The sequence below is a fragment of the Channa argus genome, chromosome 9, assembly GCF_033026475.1.
Source record: "Channa argus isolate prfri chromosome 9, Channa argus male v1.0, whole genome shotgun sequence".
Taxonomy (NCBI): Eukaryota; Metazoa; Chordata; class Actinopteri; order Anabantiformes; family Channidae; genus Channa; species Channa argus.
Window position 1 is genome coordinate 3,544,521 of NC_090205.1, and position 27,928 is coordinate 3,572,448.

Below are 27,928 nucleotides of genomic sequence, written 5' to 3' on the forward strand. Positions count from 1 at the left end.
CTGACCGCAAACAGGCCAGCTGACAGATTTATCTCCATCTCAATTAGTTTAAACAACGTGCAGATCGATAATGCCAGGAGGGGAAAAGTTCACATAGCCCGTGTGTCACTGCCGTCGCTGAGCCTTCTGGTCTCGGCCCCCTTGACGCAGACCAGACGTCGATCCGGATTGACTGGATGTTTACTGAAGACCTTTTGTGGGTTTGACATTGCCCACAGAGCAGGGAGCATTAGTGTCATTATTCACCACAAAGGCAGTGAAGTGAAAAGTGAAAGTCTGCGTTCAGTCAAACAAAGTGCCGTGGAGATTCACCCTGCTCGTAAGTGAGCACAACTTGTGCAAGAATGCAACTGCAGACGTCACCAAAACTCAGAGCGTGCAGTGCAGACTGCTCTAAACTTAAACCCTCATCAATTTCCCTTAAATTTATTGCCTGTGCTGCGAGACACCTTCACGTCTGCAGAATTGCATGTGTGTTTTCAGCACAGCGATAAACATCTGTGTCAGTGAAATCCAAATCACATTGTTGGAAAGTAAAAACTTGTATCTGCAGCTTCTGTTCAGAAAGGTCATGAGGCTGAAAGCGCCCACGGATATAAGCAGGCAGTGTCCTAGCATTTCCTCTCCTGCTTCCTGTGTCAGACGTGGCCCCGCGGCTGCGGCTTTGACACTGAATGAAAGTGAGAGAAGAGAGCTGTGCAATATCAGGGACGTAAAGTTACTGTGAATTCGCGTGACCTGAAAATGTCATGGAAATGCGGCACATTTGACAGAGCGTTTAACGAACGCCAACTTCTCCTACCTGCTATTTCGGTGTCCCATGCAATAAAGTCACATCTGCCTTTCTCTTTTTGTGATCATTGGCTTTAAACATATCAAGTGATGTCATTGCAAAAAAAAAAAAAAAAAAAATTATTTGCAGAAAACAATAGCAGCAAAATTGCAGATGTGGTTTTGGTGTCCCCTGGCACCACTATGCAAACGCAATAATTGCATAGGGAGTAATTCATTTTACAGGGGGGCAAATGTTTTACTGAGAGTTGCCTCAGCAGAGCAGAATGCAGAACAACCGCTTTAAAAAACCAGGAGAACAAATGTCTCACGCGGCTGCCGCCACCGCTGCGACATTTTTTGAGTGTCCTGTTGTATTAAAGTTACTGGAAGTAGCCTCAGACACAACTTCATTTCATCAGGCTTTTGTAGCACATCCAAGGGTCGATCTGCCTTTGAGATGACACTTAGGAGAAAATGTGCAAGACCGGTTTTAAAATGGTGCAAGCGCTGTGTTTGCCTGCTCTCACAAACTGGTGTGTGCTCAACGCATGCAACTGGAAAATGACCCCAAAAGCCCTGACAGGCAACTTGTTGAGTCAAAGTCTATTTCTCAACTAAGGCACTGCGAAGCCTTGCGCAAGTGGTTGTCACAGTGCTACATGTCAACGGGCAGTGGACCGGTCGCCACATATCTGGCGTCTCGAGACAAGCTAAGCCCAAGGCCGCTTGATTTGCTTTGCTGGTAATTGCAACAATTACGCAGCATTAGTTAAGCCCGTCCACCCTTTTCTGGCCACGGCTGCAGCCAGAGTTGGAGAAGGGAACAATGCTTGCGCTGTAAGAAATGACGGCGGAGTCGACCGAGGTGTTAGCGTCTCCCACCTCGGACACATTCGCTGGAGTTTGGACGCACACGCTTCTGTCTGGTGAGACTCGCTTACAAAGGAGTGAAAGGCCAGGAAACACTCGCTCATACGGTCGTCATTTGTCTGTGTGTGTGTGTGTGTGTGTTAGGTGGTTTGGCAGTGTGGTTGTATATAGATCTCATTTCTAGGGTGTCAACACTGGGCATTAATCTCCTCTGAGGGTGTCACGTTTTCTTCCTTTCGTCTTTCTGTTGCAGTTAATTTGTAGACGTATGTGTGTTTCTGATGCGTAGACACACACACACACACACACACAAAGAGGCATGCTAGAAGACACAACAAGTACCTACCGTGCATTCCTCAGCGCTACTTTTCCAAGGTGTGGCCTATGCAGCCCCTCAACATTCTCTGATTCATCAACCACACGGACGTTTAATTAAATCCTGACAGAAATAGAATCGATACCATGGTTACATGAATGATCCCCCGAACTCGTCCACCCCAGGCTTTGTGGTGTTTTTGTTCAATCAGCATCTACTTAATATCTCATACTGTGCAAAGGTTTCCATGTGTTCGTTTTAACTCTTTCGTGTGTATTTCTTGTCTGTGAAGCTGAATGTTTGCCACACTCTGATTTCGTCCACACTGCGAACCACTGTGTCACCTTTACAGATGGCTGCTCAGATAATGGCCTCAAATATTTACTACACAAATCAAATTAAAATATTAACTCAACACCCAATTTAAAAAAAACTGAATTCAGGCACAGCCTGGGTTGTATTCGGAGTCCTCAGGTTTGTCAGCATTTGTGGCTCAACACACTGCACACATGGATTTAATAAAACAGGATGTTATTAAACTGCAGTGCGTTGAGCTCTCAGGGCCACCACACGTATGGAAGCTACAGGATGCTGCACTGTCAACATTTTAAAACTCCAATATGAAAACAGTTTGTAGCACATTATACAATCAGCTTAAAAATGATTTGTTTTGTTTTTCCTTAAAAAAAAATCACTTCATCATTGTGGGTTACTGAGTTCTATTGTTTTATTTTCAGCAGAAAACAAAAGTTAAAAACGAAAAAGTCACTTAACAAATAAAACGCCTGATTAGATAGATGGTGGATGTTTAAGATGCTGTGCTGTGAAATTAAAATTTGCTCCTGTAGATGTTGCAAAGTGCTTCACAATAAAGACATAAACAAATAGAGCAAAAATGAAATAGGATACTAAACGACGCGTTGGACCTATTGTCGCACAAACTGTGCAGAAAAGGGAAGAAACAGTGTGATGGACTTGCAAAGGGCTTCCCCTGTCTTCACGTGTCGCAAAATGTTTAGACAAAACTTAACTCAGCTTGCAGCTCCCACTCAAGAAGCGACTTCCTGTGTATAAACACATGAATAAGGCACTTTGGAAAATCTAGAAAGTATTGTATCATGTTCTTTTCTTTTGTGGAAAATTGTGAAAGTGGTTTGTAAAAGCACACATTCCCACAAAGTAAATACCATCTTCATCTTCATCTTCTTCTTCTTCTTCTGTGCTGTGTCACGTGAGACTTTAACATAGACATTTTTCCGCAGCACAGATTCTTGGAACAAAATGCGTGAAAAACAACGTCCGTAAAAAACAAAAACAAAGAAAAAACAAAAGTTCCCCAATCAAACGTTGTCGAAATGCTTCAAAGTAACGTACTCGGAACTTAAAGGGACTGTGTGGAAAATGTTGCGTGGACGTACACCACAAATCAGTGTCCCCTCCCACACAGACAGTCTGACAGTCCCTTAAATATCTGATTTAGAAGGACGAGGGGGGTCAGACAAAGCCCATCAACATTCTCAACGCTACATTTTTGCATAATGTGTCCAATTTAGCACGGCACGGTGTAGCCACAAGAAGATATACTTCACAATTTCAATGCAACGTCGGAGATTTATTGTATGAGATGGCTCTAGTGAAATAAAGCTCTTTGTGCAGAGTACTTGGACGGACAGAGTCTTAGGAGACCTGTTTTGGTAGGAAGACCATAATTGCTTTGAATTGGCCCTTGCGCAAATGTAGCCTGCTACAGTATGCTGAGAAAGCAGTATAGTGTGCGAGTGTGTGTGTTTGTGTGTGTTGTTCTGCAATCCCCTGACTTGATGAAGCGAGTCCGCTGAGCCAAAGCGCCGCTGAGAGTTCAGAGTCATCAGTGAGGATCCTTGTGAGACAGAGAGCGACCACAGATTTGGTCAGGACATGGTCAAGCTTGGGTCAGGGCAGGGTCCGAAGGGAACGACTATATTAAGTCACTGAGTTTGTTTCAGGGAATGTTTTTAGGGAAAGGAGCTGACCCGTGTTTTTGGGTTCACTGTACTGTAAGCTGTTTGTGTTATTCTTGGTGCCGCTCCTGAAGAGAGCCTTTTCTCGACGGCTGCAGTCTCGCAAATCATTTGGATTTCAGCGTGAGCAATTTGGGATGTTTGGAAATATTATCAGGCTTCTGTACAATAGTATATGTCCAGCTCCCAAAACTTACTGAATCATTTAGGTTTTACCAGAGAAACTGGGCAAATTGTTTTCCCACAGAGGGTTTTTTTTTTTTTTTCTTTTTTCTTTTTGTTGTTTTTTTTTCTACTCCGCAAATCCTTCATAAAGTTCAGCTCGATATGGAATGTGTGTGCTGTGCCACACCGCTACAATACAGGGAGAAATTTGTCTCATGTCAACCCGGGAGATGACAGGAAGGTTGTTTGTCATTTGTTTTAATTGAGCTCTTTACTCACATTTTCTTGTAACATGAATTGCATTACATAATTGGGGCTAACAAATGGTGAGTGCTGTTATCTCTATAAATATACAATGTGTCAGTGCAACAAGCAGCTGTGTGCTTCATGTGCACATTTGCAGCCCCGTGGGATTTTCCCAAACTTCTTTCCCAGACTTGAGGGACAGCTCGTGTACATTACCGGCTGCAGAACACTAGGTAGAATGCTCATCCATTCATGAGGAGGACCTCCAGTGTTGTCCCAACCTCCCATTACACGCCATCAATCTGTCACCGTCATAGCCTTTTTACTGTAAGGTCTGTTCCACTTGAAACAAGCCTCTAATTACGCTCCCAGTCAACTCCCACTGGACCACATACTGTACGCTGCGCTAACAGGCCACGCTGCACTGTAGGTCTGCGTCCACAGGCCAACTTTGTCATCTCGCTCTTTCGATTCCGAAACCTCCTCTCAGAGCGGCCTATAGAAGGGGCCACACCTCAGATTAACACTAATCGCGTCGCGCCGAGGACATTAGGAGAGGGGACCACCGTTCCTGGCATGGAGCCCCCCCCCCCCATTTGTCAGCCTGACAGCGAGTGGGTATCGACACAGTGGCCCTGAAATGATTAGTGGTTTGAGCCGTTGTCAGCCCACTGCATGTGTGTTTGTTTGCGCCTCAGTGTAAGCAGTACAATAGAAATGGGGCTCAGGGTAAACCATCCTGTGGGTGGAGGAAATTTAGACCTATTCCGATGATGACATTGCCTTTGGTCTGATGTTGACAGTTGCCAAGCTGCAAAACTGTTATTTTGGGGCTTTTTATTTTTATTTTTTGCACGAGGGGTAAATTACTAGAACATGTGTTGCTCCGATAAGAGCAGAGCACTTTGACCCCAGCAGCCCTTCACCTCAGCTTCACCTCTGCATCCCTTTAAGCAGCGGGACTTCTGCCGTGATGCCGCAGCTCAGACCGCAGCCTGACGTCTTGAACACGATGAGTCATGTTCATTAGGACTTAGGCTGACAGTGACAAAGGCGAAAGGATTACTTTGCTTCATTTCCCTTGGTCACGTTTCGTTTCCTATGGGTGTGTAGTACAAGTGAAGCTGTTCCCCAAAGAGCCAATGAGTTCAGCTCGTCGGACGAGTCTGTGTCTGCTCTGCATTTTGTTCTGCCTCAGCTCATAAATCACCATTACAGGTCAATATCTGTGCTCTGACCTCCCAGTTTCGTCCGTGTAATGGATGGTGGATGAAACCAGGCCCCGTGTAACACTACTCTCAAACTGTGGACCACACAGGAAACGGCTGAGGGTGAGAAGCCAAACACTCTGCCTGTCTTTGCATAATCTCCCGACTACAAACACAACCTCTTTGTCTTTTTGTTGTCTGTTGTGTGTTTACAGATATATCTTCGTCTCCTGCGTTGTTGCTGCTTACGCTGCAGATTTATGATTTTTTTTTTTTTTGGGATTTTGCAGCGATAGGAAGTGTGTAAAGGCATTGCCAACAGATGAGTGTGTGTGGGAACGCACAGGACATGTGCTGCCGTCAGCGCTATCGACCGACACTTCAGGATGCCTTCACTGCCCTCCTTGTGGAGCCAACTTCCCCTCAGGAAGCAAAGTGACTCAGTTGTGGTTGGACATTTTTTTTTGTGGGTGCATATGGTGTGTGTGAGACGGATAGAGAGGGATAGAACGTACGAGCAGCAGTGTCTGTGCGTGCACAGTGCGTGTTTGCATTCCTGCGTGTGCCTATATGAGTGAGTGAGGAAACGCATTTTTAGGCCATTACCCGATCAAGTCCCATGACAGATGTGTTTGCTCGGGTCAGTCTATGGCTTCTCCCGAAATACACCTCTCACTCCTCGCAGTGGGAGATGTTTTATGACACTCGGTGCAGACATCACACCACTACGCCCCATATGTAAAGTCTAAGAGGAGCGTGCAGGGTGCAATCAAAACCCGAATGCACCCAGACAGCACTTGTGTCCTGGATCCAAAAATGGGCCAAAGTCAACTAATTCCAACCTGAAGGCTTCACATGTTGGAAGCAATTTAAAGTTCCTCATCTCCACTGTGAACTGGGGGGGGACTTGGTCTCCTGTGTCCTGCACCTTCCTACTTTTATGCTAGTTAATGTTGTACATAATGTGTGAGATGTTTTTTTTTTATCAAATTTGCTCCCATGAAGAATCATTGTTGAGCTCATTAAGATAAAGTAGTAGTTCTTGAATCGGAAAAGAAAAAAACATATTATCTTGCTAACCGTGCAGATAGTTTTGGTTTCCTGCACTGAAGTTTTGAAATAACCTCCTGTAAGGTTTCTGTCAACCACCCCCAACACAATGGAGGTGACTGGAATTCTGCTTGTGGTGTTCAAAGCGTTGAAATATTACAACTGAAAAAGAGCAACGTCTATTTCTAGAAAGAATGTCTCGGTTGCTCTGGATAACACAGACCTCACTGTGAGCAGTTTTCATTGGAACGACTTTCTATTGAAGAAATGGTCCCACTGCAAGCTGCCCAGTGAGGTCTGCAGATTAGCCAGTGGAGCCAGGACATGGTTTTCTGGGAAGATGCATTTCTCCTAATGGTCTTTCTCGTTGTTTTTCAGTTCTGTGAGCACCAAGACAAACTTCCATTATTTTCCTCTTTTGTGGTGGCGGCTGCAGAAATGAAAGAGAAAGAAATCTTGGCATGTAGCATCTCATGTAACCTCTGCATGGTTACATTTCCATGACGAGAGGTGAGGCGACACTCTCGTCCTCCCTTCGCTAGGACAGCCTGTCATCACAGGACACAAATTATATCATTTGTCTCTGTTTATCCAGCCCAAAGACAGTGTTCATTTGTAATATTTACTGTCTGCTCATACCAATAGGCTGTGAGCTGAACGCAGCTTTGATTGGCTTTGATTGATTACTTGTGATGTCATTAGACTCTCAGAAAACCTTTTTTAAACAGCTCTCTTCTCGTATTTGTCTAAATCTAGGGATCCAGTTTAGGACCACTTATTGTTCATCTGTTTACGCTACGCAGATGACACTCACCTTTATGTGGACATGTCTCCGGACGACTCATTGATGCTCTTTTTGAAATGTATCGGTGGATGTCACAGAACCACTTACAGCTCATCCACGATAAAACTGAGATTGGAGTTTTTGTTGAAACGGAGAAACTGGCTCCAAAATTGGATTGTCAAGGATCCACACCGAGCCCAAAAACCCTGAACCTTAGTGCGTCATTTTGACTCACATCTGAATATTAGGGCTCATGTAAAATCTCCTTTTTATCATTAAAAAATTAAACTTCTTACTCTTAGCAACTCTTTTACTGTATAACACAGTACTGACTTAGATTCTTGCTGCCTTGTTCCTCACTTGTAAGTCGCTTTGGATAAAAGCGTCTGACAAATGACTAAATGTAAATGTAAATGTACTGTACACGTGTTCACAAAGCCCATTCAGTGATCAGAGTCACATTTGTTGTCATGCTGGACCAAAACCTTTTCTGAGGCAGCTTTTGTTTTAGCCAATCTGAGGATTTGATAACAACCCATGACGATATTTTTAAATGCAAACCCACCTTTTCAGGCTTTTGATAAGTATTTTTTACAACACGTTTTTAATATTAATGATGTTTAATTTTGTCTATTATTCCAAAGTGTTGCATTTTTAATTTTTAATTTTTGTGATGGTCTAAGCCAGATCTGGGTTCTGCCTTTGTCCATGTGTGGTTGGCTGTATTTTTCCTTGTTTTCCAGGAAGCCAGTGGGTGGAGCTGAGAGTTAGACATGCCGTACACCTGTGTCAGTTGGGTTGAGGGGGCCTCAAAGATCCGCTCAGTTTCTTCCCCTGGAGCTGATGCAGAGTTGTCTTTTTGGTTTGTCTACATGTCTTTTACACCTTCCATCCAACATTGCATACAACACTGATTTGCTCACAAACATGACTCGAATCTTTTTGTGCTCAAGTTACTTGAGAACCTTGTGTGGCCTCCCTTCTTTGTCGCACGCTGTTGAGCCAGTTTGTGACAAGCTTTAAATGGAGTTCACACTGTGGATTTGTCAAAATATAATTGGAGTCTTAAATTTGAATTGCGACCAATCAAAATGTAATTTTATATATGTTAAATTACAGTTTGACTGTCCACCTATGTTGTTAAAATAGACCTTTGGCTCATAATGAGCCTCCCAAAGCTGCCATCATGACTGTAGACTTTGTTTTATTATTATTATTCTCCCTTATTTCTTATTCTTTTTCTTCTTTCCATCTACTTCGTGTGAGGGTTGGCTGTTTCTTTCTCCTTTGATAAAGTATTTGATCCCTCTATTTCTTTAGCCTGTGCATCTCTTTCTTGCGGTGACAGAGAAAAATCTCGTTTTGAGGTTGAACTGATGTCTGAATATGATTTGCCCACACACTTAAGAAGGTGGATGAGAATCACTTGTTTACTGTAATCACTGCATGGATCAAAGCAGCTCAGTTGTTTTCGTCATCACGGCTTTGCCACAAAGTACCGGTCCACCTTCGCTGGCTTGCACACGCCATTTGTCTGGCAGAGGAACAAAGTGGATGAGTGACTTCAGACTTTCACATTACTGGTCATGCGTAAGCTCACACTGTAACTTGATGCAGAATAGCCTTTCAAATAGCTGCTCTCCCAGGATATAAAAACAAACGGAGGTGATTTCCAACAGATCAACATGTCTAATGCTTTTCAAACTGATTTTAAAAACTAATTTTCTCCAGAGCTTCGTGGCTGTGTGCGACTGTCGGGGTGTATCTGAGTAGATAATTCTTTTTTCTTTTTTCACCCAGAAGTGTGTGTGTGTGTGTGTGTGTGTAATACTACAGTATGAGATGACCTCATTCTGACTGTGAACCACCCTCTGGGAATCCCCCAACTCACAACTGTTTGTAGGCCTCTGCATCCACAAGTGTGTGTGTTGGTCTGTGTAGCTCTGCCATATGCTGAGGTAATGGTCGTTCTCAAGGGCACAAGTCATCCTGAGAAACAGACGCTGGGTGGTCCAGTGACTCAAGCAGTGATAACAGCAAGGTAAAATAAAGTTTGAAGTTGTCTAAATGATGCTGCAGCAAGAGTGTAAATAAGGGAGGACGGCCTTCCAAGCTCGCCAGGTCTGTGGGAGACATAAGGGTCAGGGGTCTCTGGGGACCATAGAGGACCTCAAAGAGAAGAAATGAAGACAATATGGCCGAAAAGAGACACAATGTTAGCACAGAGAAACACACACACACACAGATCGACCACGAGGAGACAAGGAGCAAGAAACACAAAAGAACCACAAACAATACATTTTGTTTTTCAGTCTGGGGTTAGGGGGGGGTTCACCTACCTGTCCCCATGCAGACGCCCATTTCATGGTAATCTGTCCATCGTTAACCAGGCTACAGTGTTTGTCCCGGTGGTCAGGTGACCTGGGAGACGCTGAGCTGGGATGGTTTTTGCAGCTGCCAGACCTGGCAGCAACGAATGCACCTTTCACAAACGCTCCACTTGTATTTGATCTCACTCGAGTCCTTCTTGTCAAACAGATGGACACAGGTAGTGGTTATCAGGAGGAAACTGAAAAATATTAGCATCTCTTTCTGACTCATGTCTATTCAAGAACAACACTATACCAACTGGAGTGAGCAGACAGGAAAGGATCAGTGTCCCTCGCCCAGTAGGGAGTGATGTGGGCGTTTTGTCTGTTTAGCTCCACATGTGTCAGTGCAGTACTTGTGTGTCAAACTAGTTTGTTTTGTGGTTTTGTACAGGCACAAAACGTCCCTCTTTGAAGCTCTGGGAAAGAATCTGTCTCCTCCTGCACCTGCACCTCTTCCGCAAACCTCCCCTACTACGAGGCTTCCTGCTCCCCCCTTCCCCTCAGTCTGCTGTGGCCAAAGCTCCCCATGAACTCATACCTACAGGCCAAGGAAGGTCACTTGACTTGGTCTTCTGAAATAACTCATGAGGGCTGTTTAATCTTCCACGGTAGCGGTTGAGGTTAAATTTACGGGCTTAACGCTGCACATAGATTGGACACAGGGGAGTCTTTTTATTTAGGAGTCTTTAGGGAGCTTGTACAACTACTACTTGACATATCATCATCGTTTTAATGTGGCCAACTTATTACCAAACATAGAGCACTTACAGAACACAGGCTTGCTTTTGTGTTGGTGTCCAGCAGTGTTTAAAGTGTGCAAATGTTTATGAAGCCCTGCAGGAAACATTTTCTCCTAACAGCAAATATTGTTTTAATGCAGAATGTTTCTCCACCTATAACTCTAATGTTGCAGTACAACATCCACCCGTTTGGCTTATCACACCTGGCTCTCTGGATATTTCTATGAATTGCTATCCAACATCCATCCAGCAGATGTCCCCGGATTTGTCCACCTGGCCGTCCCCGACCAGTCACACACCTGCTCCCACTTTCCTCGTCAGTGTATCCCCGTGTAAAGCTAGATTCTCGAGTCCTTCATGTTTGTTGTTGAATCCCTGGTTTTCACCACCGGCGGTGACTAGTGACATTGAACGCAACACGACACATTTACTGGCATTTATTTAAAACCCTAATATTCCTCATTAACTTTAACTAACATGCTTTGTACTGTATGCGGGAAAAAGATTTGTGTTTCTGAGCTGAGCTGAATGCAGCTTTGTCACTAAAATTGCCACCTGCTGCTGAAAATGGAGGTGTGATGATAAAAGTGGATCAAAACAGGGAAGTTTCAGACTTGACAGGTAAAACAATGAGCTGAACTCAGTTAAAACTGTGAAAGTGCAGACGTGGGTGCTAATGCCAGCACCTGGATGAATGACTCCATGCGTAATTCCACAGAAGCTTATAGTTCGACTCTTTGCTGAACTAATAATGCATAATAAATACATTTTTCTATCGATGTGCAGAACAGAGAACTTAATAAATGGCTCAGTCTCTTTGGGTTTTCTGACGCTGACGACGAGTAATTACGCATTTGCACCGTAATGTTCATCAGACTCATGATAACAAACATGTCTGACTCGTAGTTGGAAAACTTTTGGTGTCTTTACACCGTTTTTGTTTTTCTCTAAAGATTTATTAATTTTCTGCAGATTCCTCCTTTCAGTCCGATCTGTTTCTGCTTGTCTGGGTTAGTCAGCAGTGAAAACAGTCAAGCTGGGAAGTACCTAAGTGGACAGCATTGAGCAAGAACAAGAAAGCAAGAAAAGTGCAGGGGTGAATCCCAGCAGGAGACTCACACACAGGGTCACTACACCGACGTGCTCACGCGGGAGGGACCTGCACATTTAGGGGGTGGGGCTTCATTTTGGCACACCGTCAAAAATCAATAAGTAGATGGGACGTGTACTGTTAAGGCCGATTGATCCTTCAGATCTAGTGTTTGAGCGTCTTTTGACTCCTTGTTTCACAGTTTCAGCCCGAAACCAACAACTTTTCATACACCTACAACGACATCCCCTGTGTGAAAACTTGTGCCATTTCCGCTCATATTTTGGTCTTCACCAACATTTCCAACACATCCTCCAATCACAACCTTTAGAAATATGCATCTTTGCAGCCCAATATCCAGTTAGTTATCCGCATATTCACATTATAGCATTATCTGTGCGTTTTAGTATTGTTGGAACAAAACTGTCTCTGATCTAAACCAAAGTGCTTTGATTCTCTAAACTGCACACAGCAGTTGAATTTGTGCCTGTGGTTAAATATTTTTGTCCTTCGTACATTCAAATCAACACTCTTATTTAACTTAATAAATACAGCAAATATGAATCCATCTAGTAATTAAGTCTTCAACTAAATGTATTTACAGCTGCAGTTGAGGGGTAAAAACTGGCTGTTTGCTACCAGGCAAATAGAGGTTTGCTCTACTAATTTCAACAACAGACAGCGATTTAAATTCCCTGTAAGTGAACTCATCAGTGCAAACATGGTTCTGGACTACAGCAAGTAGTGAAATAGATGGAATGCAAACAAATAAATGTAGTTGAACTTCTGAGTGAAATGTTTCTCTGCTTTTTGAGTTATTGTGGACCAACCTAACGTGTGTGTGTGTGTGTGTGTGTCGGCGAAGTGACGCACTTTGTTGACCATCCAACCACTACATCCCCTTCCCTAAGAAGTCACACATACCTACTGCTTTGGCTCTGAGCTTAGTTGTTTTCAGCTGTCTGGACAAATGAGTAATACACACGAACATGGGAGGAAGCAACTTTCCGAAGTTCTTCTCATAAATAGTCTATACAATATCACAACCTGCTCAACCCTGCAACGTGCATCAAACATACACAGAGACAAGTTCATGGCCTGTTCCAAGCTGCAGGTTGACTGAATTATGTGGTATGCTGTCAACATCAGCCCTCCGACTCCGTTCGAGGGGATTTCACCTTCAGTGAACCTGCTTCTTGGAACAGAGCTGCTGCACTGGGTCACGGAGCTGTTTCTGAACCGAACCCCGGAGCCCGAGGCGACGTCATACGATACCTTCCCACACCAGTGTTTCATCATTCATCCCCACACAGGCCCGACCCTTTATTATAACTTATGTATCCCAAATAAATCAGTTCCCGTGAAATGTCTGCATCTTATTATAACATGACATTAGTCAGACTGTTTTTTGAAATCTTAGACATGACTGTTGCTGCTACTCGAACATCTTCATAAATTCCCTTTTAGTCAGTAAAATACTAAACCTATACCACTCTAGTGTGTGTCACAGTATGTGTGTGTGTGTTTGTGTGTTAGGTGTGGAACTATATTGAGGACAAAATGTTTGTGTGTTAAGATTATGTGAAACTCGAGTTTACAAAGGAATTAAATCTGCACTGGTTTTCAAACTCAAAACTCTGCGTGCATCAATTTATTAAGGAGCTCAGAGCATCAGACAGTTAAAGTATTTAGTTAAACACAGGGCTGATGTTGAAAACATATCATCATCATCATCATCATCATCATCGTGATGCCTGGGGTAGCGAACTCCAGGCCTGGCCGTTTGTATCCCTGCACAGCCTTCATCTTCCAACTTCTGATTGACTGAACACACCTGATCCAGGCTAATCAGGAGTTGCAGGGATGTGGCCTTCGAGGCCCAAAGTCCACCGCCCTTGGTTTAAATGTTCAATCTAAAACATATGTATGGCTGTTTTTTTTTTCAATTTTAAAATCTAATGATGATCAGTGAATTATTCTCCACACGACAGCTTTGGTCAACTTTTATCTCCAACTTAAAATACGTTAAAAATAAAGTTCATTTTTTGCATATCAAGTCTGATGTCTGTGGGTATTTGCCACATTGTAAGATAACAAATTATTTAGGTCTGTATGTTTGTAAATATTTCCTTAAAATTAAAAACATAAGAAATATAGTTTTAACTTTTTGGGAAAATAGAAAATGAAGTCAACATAATTTATTTCTTCTAGTTGAAGGAAACCTAGAGTTTAACACACCTGAACTCAAAAGTGAAATCATTCACAGACGGCATATCATATGATTCATTATAAAATAAAGAAAGAAACAAAGAAACGGTTCCTGATGACAAGTAATTTATAATCAAATTTGTTGAGTTCCACTCCGTTTCCCTTGACATCGGTACTACACTACACGGTTCTGTCCAGGAAATGTCTTGGATGTAAAGACCGTAAAGTCGTATAAGTACTGCACCACCACCACTTTTCTGTGGTTATTAATCACAGTACAGGGTTCGGTGTTGATCTCCAGATATTTGCTGGATGACATCAGCAGGAAAATGCTCCTTGCATGACTTCATGTCAAAGTAGATGCAGGGAGTTTTCCAGTCCCCCATGTTCAGAGCACCACCCTTCTGTTCTTTGTTTCCTCGGCCAGGTGAAAACCATCTCTGCTGTGCAGCTCGACGACGTTAAGAGGATGACATTTACACCGGCAGCTCCGTGCCCACCGCCCATCTGGAAACCCCACCCAGGCTGATATAACACACTGATGACAGGAAAGCTTTTAATGTGGCTATGACAGCAAGACTGAGTTTATTGAAGTCTATTATGACAGATCTGAAAGTGTTTATCACATCCTATTTAAATATGCATCTTTAGTTTTCCTGAATAATCCTAATGATACATCACATTTGACTTTGGTTATAAAACGAACAAAAAGCATCATCCATTCTGGGTAGTTTCCTTCCATCAGCACACGCTGATTCAATTAAAAGCCCGAATATGATCAGAAGACTGTGAGTCATGGCGATGACCTTTTCACTAAAGTGGTGAAAATGAGCATCACTTCAACTCAATGCCAGTGCAAAAACATGCCATGACTCAGTATTGCATGAAGGGACTTAAAAAACACTAGTGATTAATAGCATAATAAAAAGGAAGCACATGCTGCTCTATAGGTGCAGATTTAATGCGATTGTGGTTCTCCAAGCTACAGTAGGTAACATCCCTACATTATTCTTTAGCATCTGAAAACTCCCGTCCTCTCCTCAAATCACAGAAAGTCAACTGAGGAGCATGTAGGCCCGATCGTAATCGCCATCACATTGGTCTAGAATGTCCTCCAAGGAGACTTTGCTGTATTGTGGGAAGCTGTTCATGAGTTTCATCAAGGCCCAGTCAAAGTCAGGCTCCGCGTCTGGAAAACACACAGGAAACAAATAATCTTCACTGATTTAATACTGAGATTCCTGTTGCTGTTTTGTCGTGACATACACAGAACGCAAGACTTCTGCAGGTCTCACATCACACCTTTAGTTCTCTTGGGGCGCAAGTGTTTCTGGTGACCATTTGCACATCTAAGTCACCAAACGCCATGATGCAATCCCCCAACTCCTTCTCCCTCAGCGATTTTGTTGAAATGTGCTAAAATAAAAGCATGATGTGGGATTCTTGGACGTAAAGTCAGCTCTCCCATGTGACCACTATGGCGTCCATCCAGGATCAGGCTTATCGTGGTTCACCCTGCTATAAGCTGGGTCCAGTTCTGGGTCCAAAAAAATGCAGGAACAGAAAAGGAGGCCACCACCTAATTAAGCAGGATACTGGCTCGAGGAGGTTTGGCCAGAGCGGAAAGACATGATCAGCACTCTGGCAAAATTTAGATCGGAGCTGACGGAGGCAGCCTAACATGGATTAAGGTTGTTGTTGAATTCTGACATGCAGAACTGTGGCCACAACACCGGTGCCTGGACATGATGTGAGAAAAAAGTTTGTGGATATTTTAACTTTAAGCTGTGGCTGGTGTTCAAGAATGAGAGGCTGTGACGAGGACAACAATGACCGGCGGACCAGAGGCATGGGATCAAAGATATGATGATCCCAATTTCTTCAATTGTGCTGTCAAAACCAAGCATGGATGCAAAACCTGAGTTCACTCTCCCGATCGATCGATGCCAACCTAAATGTCACTTATACTGCGTGTACCTTCCAACATGACCGTGTGAGGGTCTCTTGAGGTGGGGCCCTAATGGCAGCAGGATTCTTAGAGCACGGAAACAATCATAAACAGCTGCTAATTATTGTGGAATCAATACAGTTTGGTTAAACCGAGGCACAAAAAAGGTACAAAGGTGCTTAAAGTGAGAACTTCCTTAGCTTCGCACACACGGTGTTACAATAATAAACACGTCACGAATAGACACTATGTTTGAAACTGGAATGAAGTGTCAGCGTCCTGTGGGAAAGTTTGCAGTGCTGTGACCCGTCCACCCAGCCTGACTTCCTACCGAGTGCAGAGTCTCACGCTCCTTAACTATGTCACTACCTTTCTCCTGAACTCAGACACAACAGCAAAATGACGTATGGGCTAATTATTTACAGGAGGACCGTTTCTTCTGGACCCACTCTGTTTGAGTCTTTGTTAGTCTCTCATTCAGCTAACTATCGACATCTTTTCAGGTTCCTTCATGTAGGACTGGACCCGAATATTCACTTGTTGGATAAGTATTCAGTTTTCACTTTTGGTATGTGGGTTAGTTTCCAAACCACTGATGACCTACAAGCTGTACTGTCCTTAAAGGCACCTTCCGTGCAGCCAGTCAGGTCGGGAGGTGCTGTAGCTCAGTTGGTCGAGCGGTGGTCCACGAACCACAGGGTCAGTGGTTCAACTCCTGGTCCTCCTGGCTACATGTCCCTGGGCAAGACGCCAAAGTTGTCCTCAGTGTTCTAACCCTTAAATTACATATTACATATTTTCTGCCCTTTTCCCTTTCATATTAAAACTGTGGACTCTTAAAGTTCTGAGAAATGTATTAAAACTCCATAGAAGAACAACTTGGCTTCATGTGGAGCTACATGTGCAGAGGAGCTAAATAATGGACTGCTTGCTTAGTTGTGTTGCAGTAGCAGGTGCACAGCAGCCCGTGGGGTATCGTGCTCGGCGCGGGCCAGTTAAAACAAGGCGTTACTGCTCGTCTTGGCATGTCTGTTTGGCTGCAAGCCGGGTCACGGTCTAGCCTGGATCCAGCCATAATAAAAGATAACTTAAGCCCAATAACCCTCTGTGTGTCGCCCTGCATCCTGTCTGCACACAAACGCATCTTACGAATTGCTCAACACATCGTAAGTGAAGGTTTGCACCCAGAAAGAAGCTAAAACACTCTAACACTTACTCACACTTACTGTATAGACGCACACACATTTCCCACAAATTACAGGTAGCGGCAGGATTTAAGTGCCAGGAACTACACTATCACTACGTACCACACATAACTGTCTACATTTTTGAAGCATGTAAAGCCTTTGATTTAACGCAGACTAAACAGACGGTCACAGTGCTCTTATAAAGGATGAGGTGGGCAACTCGTGTCACATGTCTGATTTAGCTGTGGTTAACCAGTGTTGAGCCAGACAAAAAAAAAAAAAAAAAGGCGTGAGAAACAGTGGCAGAGGAATCTTCACACGTCAGTTCTCAGCTCACCAGCGCTCTCCATCCAGCTGGAGCAGCTCTCTTCTGCATCTGGTTTCGGTGGAGCCATGGGAGCGTCGTGTCCAGTCGGGGTGGACGGAAGGTGTCTAAAATCAGCCGAGGCCCCCTGCTCCCGAACGCCTTCCCTTTCGCCGCCTCTGGCTTGGGCCTCGAGTTTGTCCAGCCAGGATGAGTTCACCCTGTCAAAATATCATGAATCAAAAACACACAGTTCACATAAAATACACTGCATTTTACAACTTTACATGCGGGCAGGATCCAAATAGGCCTCAGTGGGATGTGTTTGACAGTTTTTCAAACTTCTGTACCCACTAAAATATAGTGAGGTCAGTGAACTGCTCTTAGCCACTTAACATTCACAGACTCAGCCAGTTTATTCTGATTTGATTCCAAGAGGACGAACAAAAGAAGCAATTCATCTGGCTCAGTCCACTTCTGCCTGTTTGGCTTTTATATTTTATTCAGCAAAATGCTTCACCGAATGCTTCGGTTTGGTGCTAAGTCTGAGTAAGGAATCCGAGTGAATCCGAAGTTCATACCTCTGATGTTCCAGCTGTACTTCTGCCGTGCTTTTCACAGGAATCTGTCTCTGTGTCCCCTCCGAGGCCTCACTCTGAATGAACACAGAAGATTAGTCAAGCCAAAGTTCAGTCACAGACAAATGCCTCCAGATAACGAGGCCATTAGAGCTAAAGTAAAGCTTTAAATGGAAGCTATAGTAGATAAGGCCATACAGTCTCCACGCTCTTTAACAGGTTGGTCTTGAACTGCAGACACGATTGGAACATTTGCTCTTGTTAAAATTAAACTACTCGCTTAGTGCTCAGGGAAATCATTTACAGATGCACATAATACAGTTCATTGTCTTTTCCCTTTTAGCTCACAATGTCACTTCCTTCCTCTGTAATATTGTCCATTTGACCCACTTTTCTCGCATTCTTCCCTCTGACTTCTATCTAAACACACTGACCCAAAGCTGGGAGTTCAACTTTCCCCTGTTTCTGGGTTGCTGACTTTCTTTTTACAAGTTGCTTGAATTAAATGTTTAACCAGATTTTCTTCCGAAACAAATGTAATTTTGTTGTAATTTTGTTTGCACTCAAACATTAAATCAATATACAGGCTCATTCTGCCTGAAATGAGCCTGAAATTTACCTTGTTGCATCTGCAGCTGAATTCTCTCACACACACAAATTGTAAATCCAAATGTCTGAACTATATGGATAAAACTGGACTTGACTTTGTTGGTTACATGCTGTGTTTGTGTAAATGTACAAACACCAGCACATCATAAAATTTGCAGATGACACTGAAATTGTAAGTCCTCTACGGGAGCCACAGTTAACTTCAGTTACAAATATCTTGGTAGCAAACTGAAATTTGAAGAACATGCTGACTTTGTTTACAGGTAGCTATAACGGCACCTACATTTTCTTAGAGGAGTGAACTCTTTTAATGTCTTTGGATCGATGACGACTTAGTTTAATCGCAGTTTTAGCAAATCTGTTTCTGTGTTGTGGTGTGGAATGGAAACCTCAGCTTGTTCTGTAAAAACAGACTTAATCACACAGCAACGACGACCAGACAGAGCTGGAACTAACCTCAGCCTCCTGCGATTTGGACTGATTTTGATGCTTTTGTTGTTGTTGTTCACCAGGCTGCAAATCGCTCACCAACATGGCCAGAGTGTAACTATGACACTGATTGTCTTGACGCTCATGATGGTGATGGATTTTCTGATCAAATATCTGCAGAATGAATGGGCCCCACCTCTAATTGGTGCTTAGTGCTAGTTGGCTTTTGACCTCTGACCAGCAGCAGGCCATGGCTAAAGGGCACTGAAGAGGTGGTAACTTTTGTTGTGATCCCTTTACACTTGAACTACATGTACTAATCCCTATGAAGAAATCGGGGCAACATGCGATCGAACCACTAACACTGTAATTAGTGGACGGGTTCCTGTTCGCAGAAAAGCAAAAGAAACCAGTAGCGGTGTGGAACGATTAGGGAAGCGTGAAGAAAAGCAGCTCTTGACCCACAGCACCACCTCAGCTGTCAAACATGATGCCGCTCCCGTTAGGAACTGGGCACGCACGGCTACCAGTGGAATTCATCTCACTGCCAACACAAGCAGCAGGATAAATGCAAAGCTATGTTAGGACATTGTGTGTGTGTGTGTGTGTGTGTGTTTGTGTGTGTGTTCGCGTGTTTCAGATTCAGTCAAATGCTTCCAAACTCACTCAGTCAACTCACTTCTGTTTTCCAGATCGTTGCCCCCCTGATTGATTAAAAAGTCACTGAGTTTGTTTCCTATCGTGCAATAACCACTAAACTCATTCTGACATTAGCAGGCAAACAGTTTCTATTACCCTCCGCCGTCCCCGGAGAATCCCAGCAGAGCTGATGGCTCATGGTAGTTTTGGCAGGAGAAAAAGGAACACAGCCCACCTGTAAGGCTCTGTGCTCCCATCAAAGCTCAGCAGAAAATCTCCCACACTCACATCAATAGCGGATATGAATGAGAGATCAGAACCGCGGCTGAAAGAACAACAGATCCCAGGGTCGCGGTCCGAACCACATCAAGAAGTTTGACTTTTGCTCCTCCGAAGCCACAAGCTTTCATCTCCTAATCTGAGATGTCTATCTGACAGAGCTGCAGCCTGGGAGAGTCAGGAGACGAGAGGACAGGGAAGGAAAGGTAACAAGGCAGGACAGGATGACATGAGAGGAAGAGGAGATGCCTGTTGCCTTGGTATCACCGGGTGAACTCTCACCAAGCCTGTGTATGTGTGTGTGTGTGTGTGTGTGTGTGTGTGTGTGTGTGTGTGTCCCACCATGAACCAGACATTATTACTGTAACTAGCTGCTTTCTGGTTCTCCCTACACCACAACTTCCCTCGTGGTCTCTCTCTCTCACTCTCTCTCTCTCCCTCGCTCACCCGTGTTAACAGATGTGTCAGTACATGCAGCAATACGTTCGTCAGGAGGAAAACACTGTGACCTTGGGCTCTTTCCTGCCTGCTCTCTTCTTCTGTGGTGGAGCATCACCGACAGGCTGGGTGGAGGAGCGCAGGCGGTGTTAGCAGCTAGTCGTGCTTTCCGACAGGAGCTGTCAACACTGTCTAATAAATGTTTTTGCAGCTCTGAATAACCATGACCTCTTCACATTCAAGACCGACTGACTTAAGAATTTATGGAGGCAATTACATCCAAAAATATCTGCAGGAAAGTTATTTACAGCGAGGGCAATCGGCTGCTCCTCTCTGACTGGCGAGCCTGGGTTTCCTCCAGGTACTTTTACTAGCACAGGTTATTCGGCTTGGCTCCGTCTGCTGCAGACTCCTCTCCATCATGTTGTGTTGTGTCTCTGCCTCTGCTCAGTCTGAACTCTGGGAAGTCCCTTGAACTCTGCTAGCCCTCCTCTCCTTCCCTCCCAGCAAAACCAGAGAGGAAGAAGAGGCTGGGAAAGAAACAAAAAAGGAGGCAGAGAAAACAAAGGAGACGGACAAACATTGAGAGAAGAGAGGATCCTCTGTGTGTTTTCACTTCCTTTTACTTACGCAGGAGACGGCTGTCCTGCTGTGTGGCCTGGCTTTGACCAGGACATGATTGCAAAGGGGGTTGGGGGGTCGAGCTCCTACCCCGACCCGGCCTACTAGGCCTAATACTCCACACCCAAGGATATTTGCTCAGAAAACACATTAAAAAGCCAAATCTAATGGTGTGAATTAGGACAGAGCTCCAGTCTCAACTGATCGCTGGGTGTGTGTGTGTGTGTGTGTGTGTGTGTGTGAAAGTACATCATGTGGTTGCTGGCTCACCGTGGATGACGTGTGTGTGGCGTTGCTGGATGCCAGCGGACCTGGGGCTCTCCTCTCATGGCTCTGCAGAAAGTTCTCCATTCTCCTGCGATGGACACACATATTAACATCCTCCTCTGGAGTTACACACTTCCAAAGCAACAAACACACAACAACGAGGAAGTGTCGGTTTACTCCACAGACGCTCCACAAGCTTGGGATGCTGACAGTCCCGCGGGGTCGACTAAGTTTGTTTATCCTCCTCTGACACGGCTTTTCCCCTTCACCAGCATCTGATCCCCTTAATGTCTTCATTGTTTCTTCAGGTCCGCACGTTGGGCCGCCCTCTCCTGATTTTTGGGGGGTTTGTTTTTGGTTTGTTTTGTTGTGTTGATCTTGTGAGGAAGCCAGAGATGCTACTTGACAAGCAACTTCCCCCAGAGCCGACCATGCACAACATTCCAGTAATGACTCTCAGGGTAATTGATTAGAGGCGGTTTGATGCATTGTTAAACAGAACAAGAACCTCATGCAGACGGGCCTGAAAATTTTAAAGGGTCACTTTACCAATTTTACACTTAAAAGTCAGTGTGAAACTACAGTATATTGTCCTCTGTGGCACTTTGGGATTGTTGACAAATGTGAAAAAAGTAGTCGAGGGACATGTCCCAGGTATATGATACACGTTTGAAAGCACAGGGCGTGGAGGTAGAAACGGCATTTAGCAGACAGGAGGTACCGAACAAAAGACATTATCAAGTTGCATTAAGGGAAATGCAGGATCCCGGGATTAGGAGGCTGACCTGCCCCAGAGAACAAGAGCCAGAGCTGCCAACACGGCTGGAGACTTTTTGTCTGATATTCTGCCATCGAGCCTAATTCATGACCGTGCACAACCCTCCAGCTTGGTCTTCCCAGGTAATGTTTTACCACGTCAGAGATACGTCACAGCTGCTTACAACAGTGAATAAGTCGCTGGGGGGAATCTGAGGTGAACCTCACTTTGCCCGTCTCCGCACTTCCCCCGGTGGGCTTCGTGTTTCTTTTTCCAGCCAAATGAAAATGCAGCTCACCCAAACTCCATTGATAATCATAGGTCAGCAGAGGATCAGACACCAGACGCCGCCTTTGTACACCCATGCAGCTTGTGTCACCTGATGCTGTGTTTTGCAACTGAGATCCATTGCACAGCAAGATAGAACACAACACATATCACACAAAAACAACACAATGTCACACGGTGACGGCGAACCTGATCCGGGCCTAACCTGAGGTAATCGGGCTGGAGCTCCTCCCTCCTCCTCTGCTGCTCCTGCTCTCTCTTCTTCTCCAGACGCTCACTCTGCAAAGCATCACAGTCACTTCTCTTCCCACATGCATGATTGACATTTCTCAATAGTCAGTGGGTGCAGTGGGATGAATGAAAGACTTAACGTATCCGTTACGCTGTCAACATTACATCACGGTAAATTGACTGCGATAATCAGCTTTCTGATGTAATCTAATGACAGATATCAACGGAGGATACTTGCAATGCTACTTGCGTTTGAAAAGAGACACATCAGCTCAGGCATGCACCGCACATTGTTGTCATTAAGAAATTATCTGTAAAGCTACCAGAGACAAATGTGGCGTGTCACCACCCTTTACTTGTTGTTTCGCTTTTCTGTGATCTCTTGTAAGATGACACATTTATTAGTCACCGAGTTTCCTCTGTTTTCAACCTGTTTACCGGCTAAAGACAAACAAGTGTCTCTGAATTTCCATTTTGAAATGACATGGTTGATCATCTTTCCAACTATCGGCTGTATGTGTGTGTGTGCAGCCTGGAGCATGTAGTCGGTTACTGTGTGTATTTACACTAAAACAGGACGTCGCAACTCTACAACGCAGTTAATCAACCAATCAAAATGTTATTTTATAAGCATATATGTGAGCACCTTTCGTACACATAATGCAATTTAAAGTGCTCTGCAGATCATTAAAAGTTGTAAAAAGGGAAAGATTCTTGCAGCAGCAGCAGCAGGGATAAGCGTTGGTTTGAACATTTAACCTCCAACTCTTGCACCCTGAACTCTCCCAGACTGGAGTGGGTCAGTCTCTAGTTAGATCACATCCATAGACTAAGGATATTCCCTGGATTACCATTAAATTCCTAAGGTTTTTGCAGGGGGTCACGGCACAACGGGGAAAAGTCTGTATATTCCTCTGGTCCTATGCATTAATCAGCATCCCACAGAACTGTAGCAGTCCATAAACCACTACTAGACATGTAGTAGAAGATGTGTGTCTTTGGTGACTGGAAAGCCATGAGGTCATTAATCAGGTACCTGTCAGAGCTGTAATGCTGGATGTGTGGAGGAAGATGGTGCTGAGAGTTGTCCAGCTTGTCTCTACTGACCTCTGGAGGTAAAAACTTATAGTGTTTCTTACGGAGAGAACCACAAACTGAACACCAACCAAAGAAGGTCCTGACTCAGAAACAGTGGCAGATAATCGAGTTCCACATGTGTTGGTCGAACAGTGAAGGTGTCTGATAACCTGCTCGTGTTGCCACTCTTATCCTTGCACTGTGACAGCAGGTGAAAGTGGGCCAAAAAGCAGAGGACAGACCCAGCCGTCCTCGCTACACACTCACAGATCACTTTATTAGGTGTTAAGCCAGATCTAAGCCAATCAATTTTGTCATTTCTTCTAGACTCTATGTTTTGCTTTTCGTTGGCTGCTGCTTTCTCTAAAGTTCTTGATTAAGGCAACTTGTTGCTGCACATGAGTCCACTCACACAATGTCTTCATAGGTTGGACAGATTATCACATCTCAACACCTGTATTTGGTGACTGTTCCCGCTGTTAGAACACAGATGGGGGGGGGACAGTTTGCAGAAGGAAACTAAGCTAACTGAATTGATTTGAATTCTTTCAAATGACTTTTTTTTAGCATTTTTATCTTTCTTTAACTGAAGAAATCATGAGATCATGAATATAAGCGGCTGAAAGGAGCATCCTTTGTTCGGACATTCGGGGGGAGCTCAGGGTAGAGCCACTGCTGCTTCCCCTTCTTGTGCTTCAGGCATCTGGTAGGAATGCCTTCCAGCAGCCTCCAGGAGGACATTTTCTATTTGTCCACTATGTTTCTATTCACTAGTTTCATTTTCTATTCGGAGACAGACCCAGAACATGCTGTAGAGATTAAATATCTCGTCTGGCCTGGGAAATGCTTCAGGAGCCCCCAGGAGGAGAATGTTGCTGGGAGAGGACAGTTTGGGTTTCTTTACTGGACCTGCTGCCACCCCTGACTTGTGATAAGCAGATGAAAATAGATGGATGAAGATATTAAACTTTTCCTGTCATTACCTGAGTTGTATCTTTGTTTTCTTTTTTCATTCTGTTGGTTATTCTATTGCTAATTTTCCTTACTGGATGTAAACTTATTCTGAATTTTAGGATTTACATGTTCATGTTATCTGTCTATAACTTAGTTAGCTGCCTAGATTAGCCCTGCATACAAGATGGTCGAGCATTTGAAACACTTAACACAGTGACACACATCAGAACTACAAAGACCTGGAGACTGTCTTTGCTGAAAAAGCGCAGCGGCATCTGTGCTACTTGCCTAAACTAATCTCATTTGACAGCATTTAATTCCTCTTTGATCAAATGCATTTTAACTTCAAGGTGCTGTAGCACAGCATATTACTGATCAAGTCCTCAAAACGGCAGCGAGAGGAAAAGATTAGCAACGACTTTATAGCGCTGCCAGCAGGACTGAGTGTTGATGTAAAACAAATAGAACAAAAGTCGGCTGTGTTCCAGAAGACATTAGACATAAAATGCTTACTTTACTTACTTACTTGCTTTCTTGACTGATTAAGGCCTTGTATTCTTGGCTTCTGATCCTTATTAAAGTTGTATAAGCCCTTAAACCTTAAAGATCTTTGTGTGATTTAGCTCAGTCTTACATTTATATTTTTGGATTGTTCTTATGCATCGGAATGATTTTTTTTTTGCCCTTGAAGGACTTGAAATGTTTCTATTGACTCAACTGAAAACCAAAACTGTTTTCACAGAATTTAAGGCTTAAATAAAAATCTATTTGTAATTTGCATGTCTGCACCCACTACTTTGATGGGACTCAAGGGTGAACTGATTAGATTTTGACGGTCAAAGGTCAAAGTTGCTGAGAGTTCATGTCCATCCTGTTCTCATCAATGCTATTTCATTATATTTGGCACAAATGTCTGCTTGGACCCATGGATGAACTGATAAGATCATGAGTCTGGCCTGACATGCATTTAAACTGCAACTTGACTGATTGGAAAACCAACGAGGCGCAAACTTCATTTGAACTGGTCAGTTTTTGCAGCAAAATTCACCCATTGCAGGTGGTAATATGGGAAGGTCCATCAGTAGAACAAACAGATACACACACACACACACACACACACATTTTCTACTCAACTCACAGACCATAATGCAATGCAACCACAAGACGCGCTATATTCTGAGCAAGTGGTGCAACTCTTTACCGGAAAGCTCTCTTTCTTTCCCTACTGCTTTTCTTTTCATGGTTGTGTGCAGAACATTCCTGACATGGGACTCTGGAGTTTGTCAGAAAGCTCTCTGGGATATACAGGAAATAACTCTGCTGACTGAAATAGAAGCAGATTAGAAAGACTTAGGGGCCGAACTTGTCATCTATCACTGTAAAAAAAAAAAAAAAAACCCCCCAAAGGGTGTTTAATATTCTAAAAAAGACTTGTTTTTCTTATATTATGATGTCTGACAGCTTATTTAGCCCATTTTTAATGCCTAACTGAGCACATCTGAAAATACTGCAACTGTTCATGGGTCAAACTGCACATTCTTCTTGGTCTCACCTTCGCCCTCTGTTCAGCTTTCTTTCGCTCATTCTCCTCGTCCTCCTCTTGTTTCTTCCTCCTCCTCTCATCTTCCTGCTTCAGCTGGAAAGAGAAACGGTAACATGAAAAGTTTCTCTGTGATTTTGCTGATGCAGAGAAGTGCAGGGAAGTATCTTCCTACATCTCTAACTCCTTTACATATATTCAAATATATTTAAAGCTGTGCATTATTTGAATGAATGAACGAGTTCATACCTTCTTCTGCACACTGCAGCAACGCAAACTTGCAAGCTGCTTCTCTCGGGCTTCAGCTAATGTTGCGTTGCCTCCTTGATGAATTAAAGGACAGATTTGCACCATATCAGTGAACTAAAGTCTGACAAGTGTCAAACAAATGCTTTAAAGATCCTTTGCATAAAGGTGGTGCGATGTTTAGTGTGTTGGTTTACCCAGCATCTCTGGGTTCATGTGCACAGAGGTGACTCTGTGTGTCTCTTTCCATCTCTGTAAATCCTTTTCTTCTTTTTGAGCCACTGCCAAAACAAAACACTTCATCACTTGGCGAAACAAATTCAAACAGGTTTAAATATGAAAATGCAGAGAGGACAATTGCAGGCATAAGATTACTCGTTTGCATCTGGCTTCGCCGAGATTGATTCGGTGGGATGATGGTGAATCCATCTGAGCTGAGACGAGGACAGAGACACAAATAGCTTATTAGTAATTAAACAGGGTGTGGACACTGTAAAACATGAGTACTTTTGTGTACTAACTCAAATGTGTCAGCAGCACTGATTTAAGGAAGGAAAAACCAGCCTAATAACAAAGCAGGAGGGATCTTAGGATTTAAAACAAAGTTCTCGGACGGCTTGGGGGTTTTGTTTGCACTGAATCACATTAAATGAAATGAGTGAAATGAAAGTGGCTTTAATGCAAAGAAACAAAGCACAATATGTGAAGCAGAAGTTATTAAAAACCATTCTGTGCTAAAGTGCGGTGATTGTTTTGTGGCAAAACATATCACAGGAAGTCTTTCAGTTTCAGGTTTCATTAAATATTTACCATCCTATTTTCATTTAAACGTACCTCACACTTTTACTACGCTTCACAAAAACTTAATATGATCTATTGATTAAATGTGACATATAAACTGCTATCACAATAGAGAGTTGTTAAATTCCTACTCCAGAAGCTCAACGTGATGCTGCCTTCTAGACCTACACACCTGAAAGTAAATTCCTTAAACAGGTGCTGGTTATTTTTGCACATGATGTATTAAAATAAAATATGGTAATACAACAAAGTGGGCTAAAGGAGGAGGGAGAGGATATTTATAGTTTATTAATAAGGCGATGCACAAATCCTTCTTTTAAAGTTAGTTATCTCTAGCAGCTCAGATTTGGAGCTCAGGGAGCTGGGATTTACGACAGACAGTGAAAGCAGCGTTTCTCTGTCCGAAGACAGGAAACGAAAGTGAAAGTAAATTTACTCCGGCTTTTACATAATTATTCCTCAATAACTCCATTACAACTCCAAGAAAACACATGACAGTGCCACAACTTTAGATATTAAACACTTTTCTTTTTGCTTTTCTTCTGCCATAAACACAAACTTCTGCTGGGTTTGAATCCCAGCTCAGAGAAATTGAACTTCAAACCTCTTACTTACTACCGAGGCTGTCTGTCTGCGGCTTGAGGGTTCCCACTGTCAGCTGCGTGTCTCTCTGGATTGACAGGTGTCGCGTTGTGTCCAAAAGGGTCTGACTGATCGTCCCTGAGGTGGGCGTTCGTCTTGGGGTTCGGCTGCTTCGGATTTCTCTGATTGTGATCCATCACCCGGGCCCGGAAAAGGGAGGATGTCTGACTGAAGCAGGTGAGGGCTGTACACTCCTCGTGTTTTCAGAGATAAAACACTGAGCACATGACTCATCTCCTCACAGAACCAGTTTTTTAGTACCCAGCACAG

At 43.6% G+C, this 27,928-nt stretch overlaps 1 protein-coding gene across 1 annotated transcript; it reads right to left on the minus strand.

Moving 5' to 3' along the window:
- Positions 1–14,377: 14,377 nt before the first annotated feature.
- Positions 14,378–27,907, minus strand: epsti1 (epithelial stromal interaction 1). The gene is made up of 10 exons (XM_067517239.1): positions 27,632–27,907; positions 26,591–26,649; positions 26,413–26,496; positions 26,219–26,292; positions 25,982–26,065; positions 22,373–22,446; positions 21,126–21,210; positions 17,844–17,917; positions 17,296–17,483; positions 14,378–15,012 (listed from the first exon to the last, which is right to left on the minus strand). Exons 1-10 carry the CDS (start codon positions 27,793–27,795, stop codon positions 14,879–14,881), a joined length of 1,020 nt encoding a protein of 339 aa, XP_067373340.1. The 5' UTR covers positions 27,796–27,907; the 3' UTR covers positions 14,378–14,878.
- Positions 27,908–27,928: the final 21 nt, after the last annotated feature.